The sequence below is a fragment of the Giraffa tippelskirchi genome, chromosome X, assembly GCF_054371585.1.
Source record: "Giraffa tippelskirchi isolate mGirTip1 chromosome X, T2T-mGirTip1v1.2.pri, whole genome shotgun sequence".
NCBI classification, from domain to species: domain Eukaryota; kingdom Metazoa; phylum Chordata; class Mammalia; order Artiodactyla; family Giraffidae; genus Giraffa; species Giraffa tippelskirchi.
The window spans coordinates 101337182-101357199 of NC_137289.1; the positions used below are offsets into that span (position 1 = coordinate 101337182).

At 45.1% G+C, this 20018-nt stretch overlaps 2 protein-coding genes and 1 non-coding gene across 6 annotated transcripts in view; 2 read left to right on the forward strand and 1 right to left on the reverse strand.

Annotated features, from left to right (window-relative positions):
• The first annotated feature begins 1363 nt into the window (after window positions 1–1363).
• Window positions 1364–10510, forward strand: LOC145536343 (trophinin-like). The gene is given in 14 exon segments (XM_081565495.1): window positions 1364–1408; window positions 1687–2838; window positions 3500–3604; window positions 3720–3737; window positions 3739–3784; window positions 4045–4124; window positions 4630–4660; window positions 4663–4717; window positions 5433–5512; window positions 5613–5655; window positions 6044–6106; window positions 6673–6787; window positions 8324–8431; window positions 10287–10510. Coding segments are annotated over 14 exon segments (2079 nt in total). The 3' UTR covers window positions 10425–10510.
• LOC145537311 (small nucleolar RNA SNORA11) lies at window positions 6310–6438 on the forward strand. Its single transcript, XR_014076334.1, has one exon. It is a non-coding gene; the product is annotated as a small nucleolar RNA SNORA11 (small nucleolar RNA).
• A 1530-nt stretch (window positions 10511–12040) lies between the features above and the next one.
• Window positions 12041–20018, reverse strand: part of PFKFB1 (6-phosphofructo-2-kinase/fructose-2,6-biphosphatase 1) — an 82858-nt gene continuing 74880 nt past the window's right edge. For 2 of the 4 annotated variants that reach the window (XM_081565505.1, XM_081565504.1), the window contains 4 exons: window positions 16813–16942; window positions 13512–13574; window positions 12605–12669; window positions 12041–12253 (listed from right to left, as the gene is read on the reverse strand). In XM_081565505.1, the coding sequence (XP_081421631.1) occupies window positions 12194–12253; window positions 12605–12669; window positions 13512–13574; window positions 16813–16942 (318 nt within the window). In that variant the 3' untranslated portion in view covers window positions 12041–12193. The remainder of the gene's footprint in view (window positions 12254–12604; window positions 12670–13511; window positions 13575–16812; window positions 16943–20018) is intronic. The other 2 variants (XM_081565506.1, XM_081565507.1) reach the window with 2 other exon arrangements.

Sequence of the window (20018 nt, forward strand, 5' to 3'; positions counted from 1 at the left end):
CAGGACGCTTTCTGGACTGGAGAGGTGAGCTAAAGTGCCCTGCTGTACTGAAGAGCTTGTGGGGGCCTCCAGGCTGGGGTTCAACGTACTTGACTCCACATTCCCCTAAGGTTTGAAGGAAACCTGCTGAAGATAAACTCGGTAAACTCATGGAAGTGGTCGGATTTAGAGATGCCTTGACTCAGATAGCAAGGGAGATAGATGTAGAATTTCTTTGGGGCAATGGAAAGGAGAGGTCTGGACTCTGTTTGGGGTGCCTAAAGGAGGGATGCAGATCCGGTTGAGACCACAGAAAAGAGAGATGGAGAAATCTTTCTGGCCACAGAAAGAAAGGAACAGAATCCAATTTAACAGGGATATAGGCAATGAGGGGCTTTGTTAAATGGAGAAAGTTCGCAGGACCTGGTTTGGGCCACAGAAAGTGGCGATTTGGAGGTAGAAAAACGAAGGGGCAGAATCCCTATTGAATAACTGAAATGAACAGGCTTGAAGGGGAGAAAAGGGGCTAGGACCAGGTTGATACTGGTTTGAAAAGGAAAGGGACAGAACCTGGTAGCGTTTGGGAACAAGGATCAAACAAAAGCCTGATATGGTTGGATTTATGGGTGGGGCAACCATGTTTGTAGTAAGGGCGGGATAGTTCCTTGCAGACGAGGAAGTAGGAAAGCAGTGCTGGGGAGGGGGCGTGCGGGGACTTACTGCAGAGAGGAGGGAGGGAGCGTGTAAAGGGAAGAAGAGGTGCGGAGAAGTACTGCAGAGTGGAGGGAGGGGGCATTTCGAAAAGGGGCGGTGCGGTGCACCACTGTACTGCAGAGGAGAGGTGGATGGTGTTGGGGGCGGGAAGGGGATGTAAGAAGAGGTACTGCAGAGCGGAGGTGGAGGGGGAGGTGTTGGGAGAAGGGTTGAAATGAGATGAGGTGCAGTTAGAAAGAGTTTGTCACGGGTGGCGTCCAGATATTCTGCTGCTCTGAGAGCAGAGACCTTATGTGGGATTGAGGTGGTCACAGTTCAGTCCACCAAAGCACATGAGCGCTCAGCGCCAGCGATTGCCCCTACACCTCTGGTTGGTGCAGGTGACCACTGTAGAGTTGTGGTAAGGGGCCTGTGTAGGGTAAAGGGGAGGGGGTCAGAGAACTGACTTGCTGTTTCTTGGAAGCAAAAGGAGCTAGGATTTGGAAGCCAGACCGTCTGGCTGGGTCTAGGTATGAGAATCCAGAAGTTGAAGGGTTTGGGGCTCAAGGTTTGATGAGAACCCCTTCCTTAGGATTGGCAGGAGGCCACATGAATCTCCACAACCCTCTCATTCTTTCCTAACTCAGGCCTCTTCCCACCAGGCTCAGCTGTTTCTTGGCCCTCCAGAAAAATGGATAGGAGAAATGACTCCAATTATAAGATGACCCTGTTCCAGGTGAGGCCTCTCTGCATTCTCTGCAGGCCATCTACCCTGTTCTGATTTCATTTACTGCTGTTGAGCCCCTGCCACCCTGTAGTTGTGTAACTCCCTGCCTAACCTGCTTCAGTCCTCCCTTGCATGGTGGAGGAGGAGGTGAGGAAAACCTGCCTATTTCTTGCTCCTTTTCTCTTTCTTTACCCTCCTCTTCAATCAATCATTCAAAGGAGGGGGAGATTTTGTAGAAAGGGTGGGCTCTAAGGAGGCCAGATGGCTCAATACATCATAGTCTTAAGTGTCTTCTGCCTCCCACTGGGAGCCTAGGGCTTCACTTCCCTCCAGATGTACAGGCTGAGACAACAGAAGACAGTGTCTTGCTGATACATACCCTCTTGGCAGCAACCAAGGACCCCCTGGCCATGGACCCACCAGTTGCCAACCAGCCGAAGAAAAGCAAGACCAAGAAGGCCTCTATTAAGGCTATCAGTAAGACTGTACCCACTGACCCTCCAGTTCCATCTGCCAGTGTGATTACCACCACCAAGTCTAAAGTAACTTTTCCAGCTTTAAATCTGCCAATCATCTCCCAGATCAACCAGGCTTCAGCTACCACTGAGGTAGCCAATACTCAGGCTTCTTCATTCACTGCTCAGCCTAAGAAATCCAACAAGACAAAGAAAGTTACTGCTAAGGCAACCCAAGGCTCCCAATTTCCAGTTGACAGTGAGAGTGTCACTACACAGATCAAGTTACCCTTGCAGACCCTAAACCTGCTAGTCATTCTTCAGGCTATCCAGGCTCCAATTGCTGATGAATCAGCCAATTCTCAAGCCTTGTTAGGCCCCACCACACCTAAGCAAGTTTCCAAGGCTAAGAAGGCTGACAATAAGGTCATAGCTAGTGCCACTGATATCTCACTGGCTCTATCTACTATTTACACAGCTACCACCCACAGCCAAATTACCTCCATCTGAACTAAGAAAGCCTCCAAAGCCAAGAAAGCAATTGTTAAGGGCACAAATAATAATAGTGAGCTCCCAGAGGCCCCAGATGCCACTGAGATAGCTACCAGGCAGACTGAGGCCGCAGCAGCAGCTATCTGGCCCCCAAAATCCAAGGGCAAGAAAGTTGTCTATGAGGGCCCAAAATCTGCCTGTGAGATCTCTGAGGCCCCACCTGCCAGTCAAATGGTCACAAACCAACCCCTAGCAGCCACCCTCTGGGTCAAGAGAGGGTACAGGGCTCGGAAGGTTGACACTAAGACCCAAACAACCGAAAGCCAGACTCAAGTTGACCAAGGGATCCAGGCCAAGATGGATACCTCTCAGACCCACATAAGTGCCCTTGAGACTCAGGTTGCTGCTGCTGTCCAGGCCCTGACAGATGACTACCTGGCTCAGTTTAGCTTGGGGCCCACAACCAAGACCCGGGGAAAGAGGAACCAAAAGGTGAGATCTCTGACATCACCATCCTTAACTTTGTACTTCTTTTCCATTGCTTTCCATTCCTGGTTTGTTCACTTCTTCTATAAAATTTTACTGAGTCTTTATACTCTGAGCTAGTCCCTGCATTTACATAGGCTGTGAGAGATGCTGAGAAGGTTAGGATGTAGTTACTGCTCCTTGGCAGTTCACAGATTGGTGTGGAAATAAGACATCGATACACTTAGATACAACCCAGATATAATTCAACTTGTATTTACATAGTAGTTAGAATATGCCAGGCTTTGTGTTAGATATAGTTACACAAGATATATTTTTATGTTTTAAAGTAACTTGTACCAGCTAGGTTCCAGTTTTACAGATAAGAAAACCAAGTCCCAGAGAGGTGAAGTGACTTGTTGAAGGGGTACATCTTGTAGAGCCAGTAGTGGCCAAAAAAAGAGAAATAACCAGACCCTGCCCTTGGGTTTCTCCTGTCTTGGCAGGAAAATAAAACTCCTGCCTGGAAGACAGTAAAAGACAAGTCTAGGACTCAATGTGGTTACTGGTAAAGTCAGGACCCACTACAGGGAGGGTTTAGGGGACTTTCAGAAACAGACAGCATGAGGAGACAAAGCCATCTCTTTCAACTGGTGATTTTGGATCTTCCTTCTTTCTGATGATGTAGTCCAAGCATCTGAACAAGGATGAGAGAGGTGATGGTAATTATAGGTGGATCCCATGGGGCCAGAGGCTTCTGCTATCCCGAGATGTGGCCATTTTGCAAGAAAGGGTAAGAATCCAATGCTGCTCAGTCTCTTCTCTTCTTCACCTGTCCTCTTCTCTGTCATTCTTCTAAGTTTTATCAAAACATATTGAAATCTCCCCATGTATTCTTCTTCTCCCAGGCAAATAAGTTGGTGAAATAACCTGTTGGTTAAGGACCAGACAAAGATCCCCATCAACCGCTCAGGTAGAGTCATACCAACCCTCTTCCCTAAGCTGTCCTTTCTACTCCCCTCTCCTCCCTGCCATGGGAGTAACCATTTAGCTTTATGGCCTCTTCATTCTCTCACATGTCCCCCCCTGCCCTTTTCACACTCTGTCATGGCTGGCATCTCCCATTAACACGGTTCAGGACTCAGACTATACTGACCCCACAGGGCTGGCAAAAGGGATACAGGTCTGTGGCCCCTCCTCATCCCAACTGTTCCCTCCTCTCCCTTCCTGCAGACATGCTGAAGGATGTCATCCAAAAATATGATGAATATTTCCCAGAGATCACTGAATGAGCAAGCTATGCTCTGGAGAATGTGAAGGGGTATCCTCTGGGGGATGGGCACAGTGGGGAACTCTTGAATGTAACAAAGGTGTACACATCCCTTAGCAGGGAACCACAGAGACTGACTAATATAACCCCATCCCCATGCAGATGAGCAGATGGTGGCCTAGGGAGAGGCATAGACTAGCCTGGGGTCACACAGCTAATACCCAAGTCACCCAACTCAATCCTGGCTTCTGTTCACTGCTGGACACATCCTGTAGTATATTTCAGATGTTCACTTCTCCCTTCCATTTCCCATTCTCTGTCTCCCTAGAGTCCCATTAATCATAAAGATGATTTGGTAACAATAATACATTTGTTATCTGTTTGCTGTGTGCCAGCCACTTAGCTAAATGCTTTCTATGTGTTATCTTACTGATTTCTCACATACACTCACAAATCCTAGGTAAACAGGGAACTGTGGAGTGCTCAGCCAGGTCATTGATGCCTAGGCTGAATTTTGTGATCTCACACACTATTCTTTTACTTGGCAGATGTTTTGAGTCAATCTGAAGGAAATTGATAAAGTAGCTTGTATATTCTCATCAGCATTCAGGAATCCTCTACAGGCATACTGAGAATGTAAGCTGGGAAAGGGATGCAGTGGGAGGGAGGCTTCTGCTTTTTTTTGTTCATGATACTACTCCTTGTCTTTTCCCCACATCCCCTTAGGAAGTCAGGAAAGACAGAGCCTAAAACCCCCTTTTCTATCACCCACACGTAGTTGGAGCCCTGCACACAGGAGTGGTGCCCCTTTATGATTTTCTGGAGGGTGCAGAAGCCTGGGTTACTCCTACTGTCAGATTTTCTGTTTCTCTAGAAGCTTCCCTGTCATTGCTTGTCTCTTCCTATCAGGCTTGGTAGAGTGGTTCTCAAGGGAAGGCTTCCTGGTGTGGGTGAATCATGATGGTTGATGGGCAGGAGCATCAGTGGGGCTGTGCCTAGAATTCTCTTGGAACTGAGGGGTCTGGAAGAGAAAGAAGGGACTCACATTGGCTGGGTGCCCGGATCATACCAGGCTGACAAGCATTCTATCCTCTCAGTAACCTGGGGAGAGGAGAATGTAATTTTTCCATTTTATGAGTAGGAGACTAGGTTCAAAGTCTTAAGTGCCTTGCCCAGGATCATATAGAGCTTGAAGCATAGACTGGGAAGAATTCTCCCATATCTGAAGAATCTGGGAGAAGCTAGCTTAGTGAGCTGGCTAGTGTGGGGTTTTATTTTTGTTGTTGTTGTTGTTTTGTTTCGCAGATGGCTGCTGGATGTAAACCTTCTCTCTGTCCCATTATTCCCCTAGGACCAAGGACACACCCAAACTAGATCTTCTCATGGTGATTCTGAGTGTCATTTTTATGAATGGCAACAAGGCCAATGAGGGTAAGTGGCTGGGTTGGCAGCTGAAGTTGGGGGGGTGGGTCACGGTCAAAATTGCACACGTTCATTTTCTATTTCGGTTTCCTTTTGCCTCCCCTTGCAGCTGTCATCTGGGAGGTGCTGTGCAAGTTGGGGCTGTGCCCTGGGTATGATTGGGCTCTGTCAGTGCTTGCTGTCCATGTTGTCCTTTGGCAAGAGAGAATGGTCCCAGGATTGCATCAGCCTGGTGGTCTGGTGGGGTGGGCTGATGTGCTGGACTGGGTGGATAGGGAAATGGTCCTGAACTCTCTGCTTCTTCTTTCTCTTATGTCCTCTTTCTGTTCTAATCTGATATATAAGATAGACCTTAGGGCATCCCTGATAAGAACCATCTGACCTCAACTGCCTGCTTCTAGTGACCCTGTGTTCATTACTTTCCTGACTTAATTGAGATGGCCTCATGTGCTAGAGAGGTCTCTTTCACATTGGGAAATGCCTCTGCCCCCATGTGGGAAGATCTGATCTTGATTCATGGGTTATTTTTCACATTGTCAGGGTAAGGCACTCACTCTTTGGGGAAGTGAGGAAGCTCATCACAGACGAGTTTGTGAAGCAAAAGTAAGTGGTGTTTGGGGGCTTTGTCAGGACTTGAAGTGTTCTGGGTGTGCCAGTCTGGTCCAGAAAGTGCTGGATCAGCCCTTTTCTTACACTAACTTTAGACGTATGGGCATTATGTTTCCTAGAACTAAGTGAGTCCTGTCCACAGTTACCATGGTGACCATACCAGGGCTGGGCCAGACCAAACACAAAACCCTTGCTATGGGGTGTGCTCAGAGCAGAATGCCCAGAGAATGGCTTCTCTGTTTACAACACACCCAATAGAAACTTGGGTTTACTCCTCACAGGTGGCAGAATACTTTGGCCTCCCTGTGACACCATACCCTATACATGCCTCCCCTGTAACACCAAGTGACTGTTTTGTACAGAGCTAATGGGAAATGGCTCGATATTGGAGGTTAAGACCATGAAATGTGTTTTGGAGTTAGTCTGGGGAAGGAGTGCCTTGGAAATCCTTCTCCAGGAGCTGAGTTTAGTACTTGATTGGAGGAGGTTGCCACCTGGAGCCAAGTGGTTAGACAACAGGTTTGCTTGGTTAGAAGCAAGTTTCATTTCTTTTCTCCAAGATACCTGGAATACAAGAGGGTCCCCAACAGCAGACCACCTGAATATGAGTTCTTCTGGGGCTTGCGCTCCTGCCATGAGACTAGCAAGATGAAAGTTCTCAAGTTTGCCGGCAAGGTAATAGAAGAGCTTCCCTTACTTGGCATATTAAGGGTACAGGATGCCCCTGGCTGGGACAGGCATTGTACAGGAATGGACAGGTACAGGGTAGCCTGCAGTTCATATATAAACATATGGAACTTAATTTATGTCCTAGAATGCTGCTTGACATAAAGTTTACATCATTTCATTCATTTTTCATACTTTATATTATTCTCCTTAACTGCTATAACAAAATATCATAAACTAAGTAGCTTGAACAACAGAAACAGGAACTTCCCTGGTGGTCCAGTGGCCAAGACTCCACACTCCCAATGCAGGGGGCTGGAGTTCAATCCGTGGTCAGAGAACTAGGTCCCACATGTCACAACTGAAGCCTGGTGCAGCCAAATAAATAAATGCAAAAAAAATTAAAGACAACAACAGAAACATTTTATTATAGTCCTGAAGGCTAGAAGTCCTAGATCAAGGTCCAGGAGCATTAGTTTCTAGTGAAACCTTTCCTCCTGGCTTGCAGAGTTCATGTGTTCATGAACTCTTGCTGTGTTCATGGTGGAGAGAGAGCTCTTCTTTTTAAAATAAATATTTATTTTTAATTGGAGGATAATTGCCTTAGAATATTTTGTTGGTTTCTGCATTTGTTAACATAAATCAGCCATAGGTATACACGTGTTCCCTTACTCTAGAACTCCCATCCCAGCCCTCTAGATTTTCACAGAGCACCAGGTCTAGCTCCCTGCATCATACAGCAAATTCCCACTGGCTATTTGTTTTACATATGGTACTGTATATGTTTCTATGCTACTCTTTCCATTTGTCCCACCCTCTCCTTTCCTGCACCCCCTCCATGTCCATAAGCCTGTTCTCTATGTCTGTGTCTCCATTGCTGCCCTGCAAATAGGTTCATCAGTACTGTGTTTCTAGATTCCATATATATGCATTAATATATGATATTTTTTCTTCTCTTTCTGACTTACTCCACTCTGTATAATAGGAAAGCCTCTTCTTAAAAGGACACTAATCCTATTGGATCAGGAACCCACCATTATGACATCATTAAACTTTACTTCCAGAAAGGCCCTACCTCCAGATATAGTCACATTCGAGGTTGGTGCATCAACATATTAATTTCGGTGGGACAAAAGCATTCAGTCCATAACATACTTACTCTCTTATCATTTCTCCTTATCTCTTATCATGCCAGGTAATAGGAGAACTGCCCTGACTTGACATATTAAGAGTACAGGATGTCCCCGACTGGGCAAAGCAGTAGACAGTGATGGGCAGCTTGCAGTTCATTTCCGATTAGAGAGTCAGTATGAAGACAGAGATGAAGACATTTAGGCTCAGTGACGTTAAGTAGCTTGTCCAAGGTCACATAGCACCTAAATTATCAGAACTGAAATTGGATCTCAGGACTGACCCATGGTAGAGCCCTAACAACTAAGAATTTTTTAAAATGCTACTCTTAATTTTATACAAAGCCCATGGTATGTACTTAATACATAATTACAAATGTTATTTTTCTTATAATGATTGTAATTCTCATTTCAGGTGCAAAAGAAAGACCCCAAGGACTGGGCCGCGCAGTACCAGGAAGCAGTGGAGATGGAAGTCCAAGCTGCAGCTGTGGCTATAGCTGAGGCTGAGGCCAGGGCTGAGGCAAGAGCCCAAATGGGGATTGGAGAGGAAGCTGTGGCTGGGCCCTGGAATTGGGATGACATGGATATCGACTTCCTAACAAAGGAAGAGTTAGGTGATGATGCTCTGGCCTGGAACAGATTTTCACTTGAAATTGAGGTCAGAGCCCAAGAAAATGCAAACGCCAGTGCCAGCATTGACTTCAGCAGAGGAGCTAGCACCAGGGCTAGCTATAGCGATGGTTCTAGTATTAGCTTCAGTGGTGTACCCAGCCCTGGTAATGGCTTTGGTGACAGAGCTGGTATTAGCTTTGGTGGCACATGCAGCACCAGTGCTAGTTTCAGCAGTGTAGCTAGCATTTGCTTTGATGGCACACCCAGCACTTGCTCCACTTTCAGTGGTGGAGCCAGCATTGGCTTCGGTGGTGCAGCCAACACCAGCTCTAGTTTCAGCAGTGAAACCAATATTAGCTTTGGTGGCATACCTTGCACCAGTGCCAACTTCAGTGGTGGGGTCAGCTGTAGTTTCAGTGACCTGCTCGACACCAATACCAGTTTCAATGGTGGAGCCAGCTCTGGTTTTGGAGGCACACTCAGTACCACTGCTGGTTTCAGTGATGCACTCATTATGAGCACCAGCCTTGGCAGTACACTTGGCACCAGTGGAGTCTTTAGTGGTGTACTTAGCACCAGCACTCGCTTAGGTGGCACACTCAGCACTAGTGTCTACTTTGGTGGTTCTCCCAGTTCTAGTGCCAGCTTTGGTGGCAGACTTAGTACCAGTATCTGCTTTGGTGGCTCTTCTAGCACCAGCACTGGTTTTGATGGTGTACTCAGTACCAGTGTCTCCTTTAGCAGCTCTTTCAGCAGTTGCACTGACTTTGGTGGTACACTCAGCACCAATCTTGGCTTTGGTGGCACACACAGCACCAGTGCTGGTTTTAGCAGTGCTGTCAGTATTAGCACTGGCTTCAGCAGTGTACCCAGCACCAACCGTGGCTTTGGCAATGTGTTTACTGACTTTGATGGGACACTTAATACTTCTAGTGACTTTGGCAGTGCTCCCAGCACCAGCATTGGCTTTGGTGGAGCTCCCAGCACCAGTTTCTGCTTTGGGAGTATATCTAACACCAATCTTTGCTTTGGTAGCCCTCCTAGCACCTGCTTTAGTGGTCCTACCAGTGCCAGTTTTGGTGATGGACTCAGCACCAGTACCAGTTTCAACTTTGGTGATTGTTTAAGCACCAGCACTGAATTTCATGGTGGACTGAGCACCAGCTCTGTCTTCAGTGGTGGACTGATCTCCAGCAATGTCTTTGGTGGTGGATTGGGCTGAAATGCTATTTTTGGCAGCACACTTGGCACCAGTGCTGACTTTAGTAGTGGCATCACCATCAGTGATAGCTTTGGTGGTGGGCCTAATACCAGCTTTGATGGAGGACTGAGCACCATCATTGGCTTTGGCAGTGGTTCCAGCACCAGCCGTGGCTTTACTGGCAATCTCAGCACCAGCACCAGTTTTATTGGTGGACCCAGTTCTATTGTTGGCTTTGGCAGTGGACTGAGCACTGATATTGGCTTCAACGGTGGACCAGGTAGTAGTGCTGGCTATGGCAGTGGACTGAGCAGTGCTGCTGGCTTTGGTGGTAGAACCGCTAGCCTTGGTGCCTGCAGCTTCTCCTATGTCTAGTCAGGTTTCAGGTAATTGCAACATTTCCATAGCCAAGGCCCATGGAGATGGGTATATGACCTGGGAGATGTTATAAGAAACCCTCAAGGTAGGAGGGCAGTGTGGGGAGATGAGCACAATGAATGAAGTATGAGAATATAGTATATTTGGGGCTAAAATGTGTTTTCATTTGGTGTTTTGTTTTCAGGTTTATTTCTCATGTTTACAGATACCACTAATGAATTGCAGCAGTCCTTCCCATGGAGCCAAGGTACATCCTTGGAATCTTTGTCCATGCAGCAGTCTTAGCAGATATTACCAATCAGCTGAGGGTGACATGCTATGAAAATAATCTGTTTGCCAATTCTGCTTTGTTCTTTGCTTTTTGTGTCCTATCATATTTGGTATCATAGTTACATTAAATTTGCAAAATGAATTTCAGTTTGTTCTGTCTTTTAATGTGCTTAGGTTGATGTGGGTAACATTTTGGGTTCATAGAAGAGCTAGAGATCAGCATAGCTCTTTGGGGAAGGTGGGCTCTAGCTTTAGACTAAAAGGAAAGTATGACTTCAGTGGGATAGAGTCTTGGGGAAAAGCATGGCAGACCAGCAGAAAATAGCCTAAGTCAAGATCTAGGAGGGGAAGCCTGGAACAGAAGGCAAAGGGAGCAGGTTCTTGAGATGAAGTCCAGTTTCATTTTGAGATATCTAAGAATGAAGGGATAGAGAGGGACATAACTAAAGGTGGACATGGCAACAAGGGAGGATTTTCTTGGGATAGGAGAGAGACCCGAGCATGTTGCATAGATTATGGGTGCAAAAGCCAATAGAGAAGGACAGGATATAGATGTGGAATAATCAGGAACTGACTGAATCAACTCATCCTTGAGAAGGTGGGATAGATAGAATACCAGAGAATAGAGAGTGGACCTGTCTTTGAACAAAATTTAATGGTGGCTGTGGAAGGAGATAAATGTAGATTTGCTTCAAGCAGTGATCATCAACCCTGTAATAGATCTCAATAAAAAAATGATGTGGATTATACAAGGTTTTGGGTCTTGCTGTTGGTCGTGATGGGAGAACAAAAAGGAAAAAAAAAAAAAAACAAAGTCAGTGGGTGTATGAGTCTGTATCTTCACAACTGGGTTGCTGGTACCTGCCCATAGTAGCTGCATGGAGATTGGCTGAAGAGATAGAAAGTAGGATCCAAGATGGCCAGGGATGGAAGAAAAATGAAGAGGGAGAAGACTGATGGATTGGGAGATACTGAAGGAATCAAAGGATTTATACTCAATGCAGTGCAAGGGTAAATATTGTTCATTCAAGAAATACTACATATATGCCTGCTGGGTGGGAGGATGACACAGAGAGTTATAAGGACTAGGGGGCCAGTGGTCAGATAGTGAGATGCTTGTATTTAAGAAGTTAGACTAGGGAGAAGTCTAGATAATGCCAACCAAGGTCCATGGAGTGACTGACTGAAGGGAAGATAATCACTGAAGTTGAGGGGGCAGGGCACTAGGTGACCAGGGTATTGTTTGGATCATTTATATGGACAGTGAAATCAGTCAGGATGGCAACAAGAGTTGGAGAAGAAAGGAGAACTGTGGTCTAAGTACAGATTCTTCTTTGAATGTAGGGATGAAAGTGTCATATTCCCAGTCATGCTGCCCACCAAGGAACAAGGCCATAGGCACTCACATGGACGCTCCACCTTCACATTTGGAGATGCTTCTCCAGAGCCCTGGGAAATTCTCACCCAGTCCATACCCTCACAGCATCAGAGCCATTTCATAAGGTCAGGATCTTAAGAAAATCTTGTAGGAGAAGCCTCACAATGACCTCCTTTCTCCTTTTGTAAGCAGTAAGGAAGTCTTTATTGATCAGAGAATAAGAATTAAGAAGGAACAAGTTTCATCTTGAGCTAGACAGCTCCTTGTTTATAGCTAGAAATCAAGGCCTATTTTGGAGTTGATGAAGGTTTCTTTATTGGAAGTGGGTCTCTTCCAGTGAGGCCAAGTTCAGAGTGTTCTCAGTGTAAGAAAAGAGCAATAATGGCAGCTCCTAAAGGTGAACCCAAGAAAGGACAGAGGCAGTTTGATGTCTAAGAAAGGACTCAGTAGTGGGCAGGAACAGTGTCCAGGGCTTCTTCAGGTTCCCGGGTGATGTCCACATTCTGAGAGGAGAGAACCTAGTATTAGTAGGAAGGAACCAGTAGTCTGGAGCCCCCACCCTTCCCTGCCTCTTGTTCTCACTGCCAGGTTCCCCTCTTTCAACCAGGCCTGGATCCTGACTCTTCCCTTAGGCAAGCCTGGGGAAACCTCAGCCGGAGTCCTTTTAGGCAGGGTTGCTCTAGCCCTGCTTCTCTATGGTACCTTGAGTCTGGTCTGCAGTTCCTACATTTCTGGGTGCTGGTTTTTCTACGTGTTGGTGGAAACACCCAAGCTCTGTGGGACTGGGGCTGGCTTTCTGCAGGGGAGGGTGCTTTCACAACATCCCAGCTTGAGCCACACAGTCCCTCACCTACCTCAGGCTTCTCCCGATGTGTGTTTACAGCCTCCACGTTCAGGTAGATGGACTCCACCTTGCAGCCTCAGAAAAGAACAACCCGTCCATCCATAAGCCACCCAGGTGAGCACAGGTCTCCCCTGAGGTGTCATTCCCTCTCCCCGTCAGCACCCACACCCCCAGATCCACGCAGTGTGCAGATTATATCTGCCCTTTAGGGAGGGGAATTTAGACCAGCTGTGTGATGTCTGGGGAAGACATCAGGCCTAAGAGGCAGGCTCTGCCCCTAATAGTCTCAGTGTTCTCTGAGCATCCCTTGTCAATGGGAATGAAAGTTGAGAAGAGATGATCTCTGCCCTGCTCCCCAGCTCTTTTCTGTGAGACAGAAACCTAATCTGTGTAATAAGGATGGATCTCTGTGGAGCCTCCCAGCTGTGTTAGGTGCTGAAGTGCTAAAAGAATCTCGGGGCCACTACCTTGGGGCAACCAATCCCAGGTAAGGTTTATTTTGAGAACTATGTGGTTATTGCAAGATCAGAGGTGTAGAAGGCCACAAGGTAGTTCCGGGGAGCCTCAAGAAAGAGGAGGGTGGTACCATTGGGGTTTGGAGCTGGCATAGGAGGCCCAAAGCCTGCGGAAGCCCCCCTTTCTCTGGCCCCTTTTGAGGGCTCCCTCTTCTACAGCTTTGTGGTATATGATTGGTGCTCTGGTGGAGACAGAGAAAGCTGGGGCCACATCCTAGATTTAGAGGCTACCTATGTCCTTCCCCTATTGTCATCTTGCTACCACCAGTGCTGCCTCTACCAAGACACCTAACTATCCACCCAGGGAATCTCTCTCAGGACTTTGCTGGACAAATGGTAGGCACTGCAGGCATGCTCATAGAGTCTATACACTTTTCCCCAGATGAAGGTGGGGGCACTCACCATAAGCCACAGGCGTAAGTTTGAGCACTGTATGCAGAGGGCACTTGAGATAAGGCAACTCATCTGGAAAGGAGAGAGCAGCTTTCAGAGGCAGGATGCTAAGGATGTCACCACCTCTCTGGGGCTCCAGGCTTAAAGCACTCTTCCCTTCTACCCCCTTCCCCATGGATGTCTTTACCTGGGTCCTGCTCCCCCACACTCTTCAGGGGGCAGTGCTGAGAGCCCAGTGGGGAGGGAGGAAGAGAGCAGAGAGGCCTCAGGAGCAAGGAGGATGGCGGGTCCTGGGGATCAGGGACGGACCCTGGGTTCCCAGAAACCAACGATTGGCACTGTGGAGGTGGCCGACCTCCTCAACCGCAGGGCAAACATGAGACAAAGGCAAGCCTCCCTCCCACCCCCACTCAGTCCTTCCACGGGGCCCCCTACCCTAAAGGTCACAACAGGTCTCAGCCAGTGTTTTCTGAGGCCCTACTATGTGCCGGGGCCCTGGCTGAAGTGTGCATGCACCTTGGCAGCTCTCGCAGCTTTCTCCCCAGCCCAGGCCTGTGCCCTCTGACTCCTCAGACACTTGTTGATGGACAAGCATTCACTGATTCACTTGTGTTCAGTTCCTGATGATTCACATGCAGTGACTTGCACGGCCTTGACGGCAATCACCAGATAGCCTCAAGGGAGTGGATGACCAGGCACATTCCATGGATGAGGACCCTGAGGCTCTGAGAGGGAAGACACTTGCCCTGAGTCCCACAGCCACAAAATGGCAGTGCTGGGACTGGAACCCAGGATGCTTTGAGCCCAAATGTGTGCCCTGACCATTTCAGTCTGCTGCCACTGCCTTTGAGGGATGCACAGTGCCGTGTGGTGACACTCCCACCTCTCATTCCTCTCTGTAAACACCCACCCTCCTGATCACCCAGGAAACATATTCAGCTTTCCATCTCCCTTCATTGAGCCAGAACCCAGCAGTCATGGCCTCCCTGCCCCTGAGGGTCATGCTAGGCTTTTCAGGCCTGCCACAGCCCACCCAGCCTCCTGACACATAAGATTTCCTGGGCAACCAATCTGCTCCTCCTCCTTGCCTTTGTCATCATCATTTTCAGTTGCTGGGTCCAGTGCTTTTGGTCCACTACCTCACTCCATTCTCACTGACACTCTATGGAAGTTACTGTACCTCACTGCATGCATGACAAAATAGATTCAGAGAAGGGAAGCAACTTGCCTGAAGTTTCTGATCCAGATCTGCCACTGCCTAGACAAGTGATCTCGACCCTGCCTTTTCTGTTTCTGGTCCTCAGAGATCTTATCTCTTATAGCACAGGATTGGACCCAGCTCTGAGGTCCTATGGATCTGAATTCTCAATCACAGCATCTTCCTGAGTTTCAGTTTCCTTACCTCAGCAGTAGTGGTAGGAGCATGTGCCCAGTCCTGCCTAGCCCAGCTCCTAGGACAGGTGTGAGAAGCTGGCATGGCCTGTTCATGAAAGCAGGTAGTGTGTGGGTAAAGCAGTGTGCAAATGGGAGATGCATGTGCTTCCCATGAACCCCACATGTGTCTGAGATAAGGTGCTTCTGGAATGCACCTGAGATTAGTGCCTCTCTCTGCCCCACTGCGGAGAAGGCAATGGCACCCCACTCCAGTACTCTTGCCTGGAAAATCCCATGGACGGAGGAGCCTGGTAGGCTACAGTCCATGGGGTCGCTAAGAGTCGGACACGACTGAGCGACTTCACTTTCACTTTTCCCTTTCATGCACTGGAGAAGGAAATGGCAACCCACTCCAGTATTCTTGCCTGGAGAATACCAGGGATGGTGGAGCCTGGTGGGCTGCCGTCTGTGGGGTCGCACAGAGTCGGACACAACTGAAGCGACTTAGCAGCAGCAGCAGCAGCAGCAGCTGCCCCACTGAGCCCTATGATGTTGGGCAAATCACTTAATCTCTCAGAGCCTCCATTTCCTCTTCTATACAGTCAGGGTTACAGGGCCAGCCTCACGGTCTCAAAAATAGTACTGAGCAGTAGAGATGTGAACAGTATCAGAAATCTAGCAGCACCACCCCATCCCCTGTCACCTTTTTTCCATTGAGGAGATTGAGGACCAAGCAAAGGAAATTACTTGTCCATTGTCAAGTTCTCAAGTCCCCCAGGCTCCAATTTTGATGACTCCATATTTTAAGAGCCCTTTGTTTGGAAGCTAGCATCATAGAAAAGATCCAAGTCTGCAGGACATTGTATACTTCAAATATGACTTTGCACTGTCCTCATACATTCTTACTCCAGTATCCTGGAGATGCCAACACTTCAGCCTCCATGTCAGAAATGGACTTTCACACCTGGGAGATAACATGATAGTCCTTTGCCAGGCCAGCTGCCCTAGCTTGCAATTTGTAATCAGTGTGTAGATACTCTGTAAATTAAAATATTCAGATTTTTTAATAAAAAGAAACCATCATTTAAAAATGAAAACACCACTATCTTGGAGAAATCATCCCTAGAGCAAAGACAGAAACCTATACTCAAAGTCAAGATGCTAGGGACTTCCCTGGTGGTCCAGTGGTTAAGATTCTGTGCTTTCATTGCAGGGGGCGCGTTGGATCCCTGGTCAGGGAAATAAGATCCTCCATGCCACGGGCAGTGTGGCCAAAAAGTTAAAAAAAAGTCACAAGAAGTCCCATTCCACCTGATGGCAGCATGCCTCTGAGAAATACTGGCTCAGCTTTCTCAGGTTGAAACAGACTGTTAAGGTTGGCTTTGAAAATGTTAACTCACAATAACACTGATATCAATAATAGCAGCTAACACTTATATGGCCCATACTTTGTGTCATGAACTGTTCTAAGCTCTATACATACGTTAATTTATTTAAACTTCATCATTCTCTCCGTTTTACAGATGAGGAAACTGAGAACAGAGCCTGCTGCCTGCTAAGTTGCTTCAGTTGTGTCCGACTCTTTGTGACCCCATGGACTGTAGTCTGTCAGGTTCCTCCATCCATGGGATTCTCCAAGCAAGAATACTGGAGTGGGTTGCCCGTGCCCTCCTCCAGGGGATCTTCCTGACCCAGGGATCAAGCCCATGTCTCCTGTGGCTCCTGCACTGCAGGCAGATTCTTTACCACTGAGCCACCGGAGAGAGGTTAAAGTAATTTTCCAAAGGTATCATGAGACAGAGTAAGAACTTGGACTCATGCACCCTTGTTCTAAATACTGTACTCTTAACTATTAAGATATAAGCCACCAGTTTCTGGTGTCAGAGTCTCAACTTACATGCAGCTCCCATGTCAGGAACAGAGAGAAAAGTGGTACCTGAGCTCTTGTCCAGAAAGTAGGCCAGGAGGCACCGCATGACAGCCTGGTGGCAGATCACCAATACATTTTCCTGCCGTTCTAGCTCCATTATAACTGGCTCCAGACGCTGGACCAGATCCTCATAAGACTGAAAGGGAGAGAAATGTTTGGGTAAGAAGGGGAGATGAGGCACATTTGCCCTGAGGAGAAGAACTCTAGACCAGGAATCAGGAAAACTTGATTGTGGTGCCAGTTCAGTTGTTGGTCAGCAGTATGACCTTGGGCAACTCACTTCCTTCCTAGGGCCTTACTTTCTCATCCACTAAATGGGGCAATCAACATAGTAGAGTAGATAACAATAACAATAATAAAACTTTCCACCAAAAAAATCCATAGAAAAGCTGGATAAAATAAATGTTTGCACTGCTGATCTTTCAACAAAACAAAACATGAATATAGGGTTCCTAAATGAAGAAAAACTTGGGATAAAGAGTCATAAATAGATATAGAAGCCATAATTCCCATGGGGGCATTTGCCAATCACAGTATCCAAGAGCCTTGAGCTTTTAAAACATAACAGAAATATGAGATGAAGCCTTAGGTGTGTATAGGGTAGGGATTTGGGACTGAGACTCTCAGATAAATCTGAGACCTTCGAAGGACTATATCCTCAATAAAATGATAAACTAAAAAATATGTCCACAGGCAAAGGGAAACAATAAGAAAATGTGTCTCTGCCTGACTCTTGGTGGAAAAAATTAGGAAAAGCCTCCACTAAGAATGTATAACCCCAAACATATTGTTAGGTAGATTTGTGGTTCAGAATTATATTACCTATATGTTTTAGAAAATGCTAAGCTGAGAGTTTAATAAAAAGTGATTTCAAGTCATTTGCTTCCAGAAGTGTCTGGAAGAAGCAAATGTAAATTCTCTCTAGATTCTCTCAACTGAGGCTGCATGGATTTCCCACAGATAAATTTTTGTCTAACTGAGGCTCACATAACATACACAGAAAATAAGCTATAATAAGTAAAAATAAGCAGAAACAACAAGAACTCTAACAACTTAAGATAAAGGATCCACAATATAAAATAAATATTCTTGAGATTTTTAAAGAAGTAAAAGATTGACTCAAAAATGCAAGGAAGAAATAAGATGTTATTGAATATAAGACTCAGATTTGAAAAAGAATTAAGTAGAATTTTTATAAATGAAGAATATATTCATTAAAATGGAAAACTCAATGGCTAGAGTAAGCAGTGCATTAAATAAAATGTTTTGGAAGACAGAGCTGAAGAAATTACTCAGAATGTAGCAAAGAGATTGAAAATAAGAAGTTTGGAGACATGAAGCATAGAGGTAAATCTAACACATATCTAGTTGCATTTCTAGAAGGAGATAATAAAGAAAATATGAGAGAGGAATAACTAAAGATAGAACGCCTGGAAATTTTCTAGAATTGATGAAGAATCTCAGTTATAAGATTCAGGAATTCCAATTAATTCCAAGCAAGATAAATTAAAAAAAATAATATTTAGACATATCAGAGTGAAACTTAAAAACAATAGAGATCCAAAGACCCTAAAAGCAGCCAGAGAGAAAAGAAATAACAATTAGACTTGTAGGAGACTTCTTAGCCATGTTAGAAACCAGAAGACAGTGGGGATGATAACTCCAGAGAGAAAATTATCTTCCTAGTGTTTTATACCTTGCCGAGGTACCACTTAGGATTGAGGACCACCCCTCCAAAAGACATTTTTAGACAAAACGAAAAGTGAGTCTACTGCCAACAGATCCTCCTAAAGAAAATTCTAAGAAAAGATAGACATTTAACTCAGAAGGAAAACCTGAGACGTAACATGAAAGAATGATCAAAAGAATTGGTAAATATGTGGTTGAATCTAAATAAACACTGACTATATACAGTATTTTTTTAGCTAGTAAAAATTATATTTTATTTAGATAAGTGATTTCCCTCCTTTTCTACTATATAAAATCCATCTAGGAGAACAGAATGGGGGTTCCTTAAAAAACTAAAAATAGAATTATTATGTGACCCAGCAATCCCACTCCTGGACATTTATCTGGAGAAAACCATAATTCAAAAGATACATGCACTCCAATGTTCTTTGTAGCACTATTTACAAAAGCTAAGACATGGAAGCAACCTAAATGTCTATCAACACAAATGGATAGAGAAGACGAACCTAAATGTCTATAAACAGATGAACTGAATATTAATATATTCCATTGTATACATATAAATTTCATTGTGTATATATTAATTAACATATATAATGGAATATTGCTCAGCCATCAAAAGAATGAAATAATGCCATTTGCAGCAACATGGATGAACAGAGAGATTATCTGAAGTCAGACAGAAAAAGACAAATATCATATGACATCACACATATGTGGAATCTAATTTAAAAAAATGGTATACATGATCTTATTTAGAAAACAGAAACAGACTTACAGATATCAAAAACAAAACCAAAGGAAAAATGTGGGAGGGGGGATAAATCAGGCCCTTGGGATTAATAGACACACACAATTATATATAAGATAGATAATCAATAAGAACCAATTGAATAACACAAGGAACTCTTCAATATTATGTGATAACCTATATGAGAAAAGAGCCCGAAAAGAATAAATATATGTATATGTGACAAAACATTGTAAATCAACTATAATCCAATAAAATTTTTTAAAAAGAAAAAAATCTATCTATGTGGGTACAAAGTTTATTAATTGTTTGGCAGTAATTCTATTTTATCTAGAATTCATAATAATTTTACTTTGGTAATGTCAATTTAACCCAAAAATACAGTATGTTGGCATTATAGGGACAAATAGTGATGTATTCTGATAGATTGGTATAAATTGAAGTGCTTCAGCAAGCATTCATTCAATTAACACTCACTGAGTAAGCTGTGCTTACAATAATAGATTTAATACTAACAGTAATAATTCATTTGGGGAATAAGACACAAGTTTGAAGTAAGTAAAATACAAAACAACAATTAACAAGCAATATAAGAGAGGGAGTGACCAGAGTTGTAAAGTTTTTATATTGATTCAGGAGGCAGGAAGAGATATTGATTTTTAGATTTTGTCAGTCATACATATTAAAATGTTAAGAGTAACTCTAAAAGAATGGAAAGAGATTGCATAACTCAAACATAGATGTAAAATTTTATCAATTCTGAAGAAGGGAG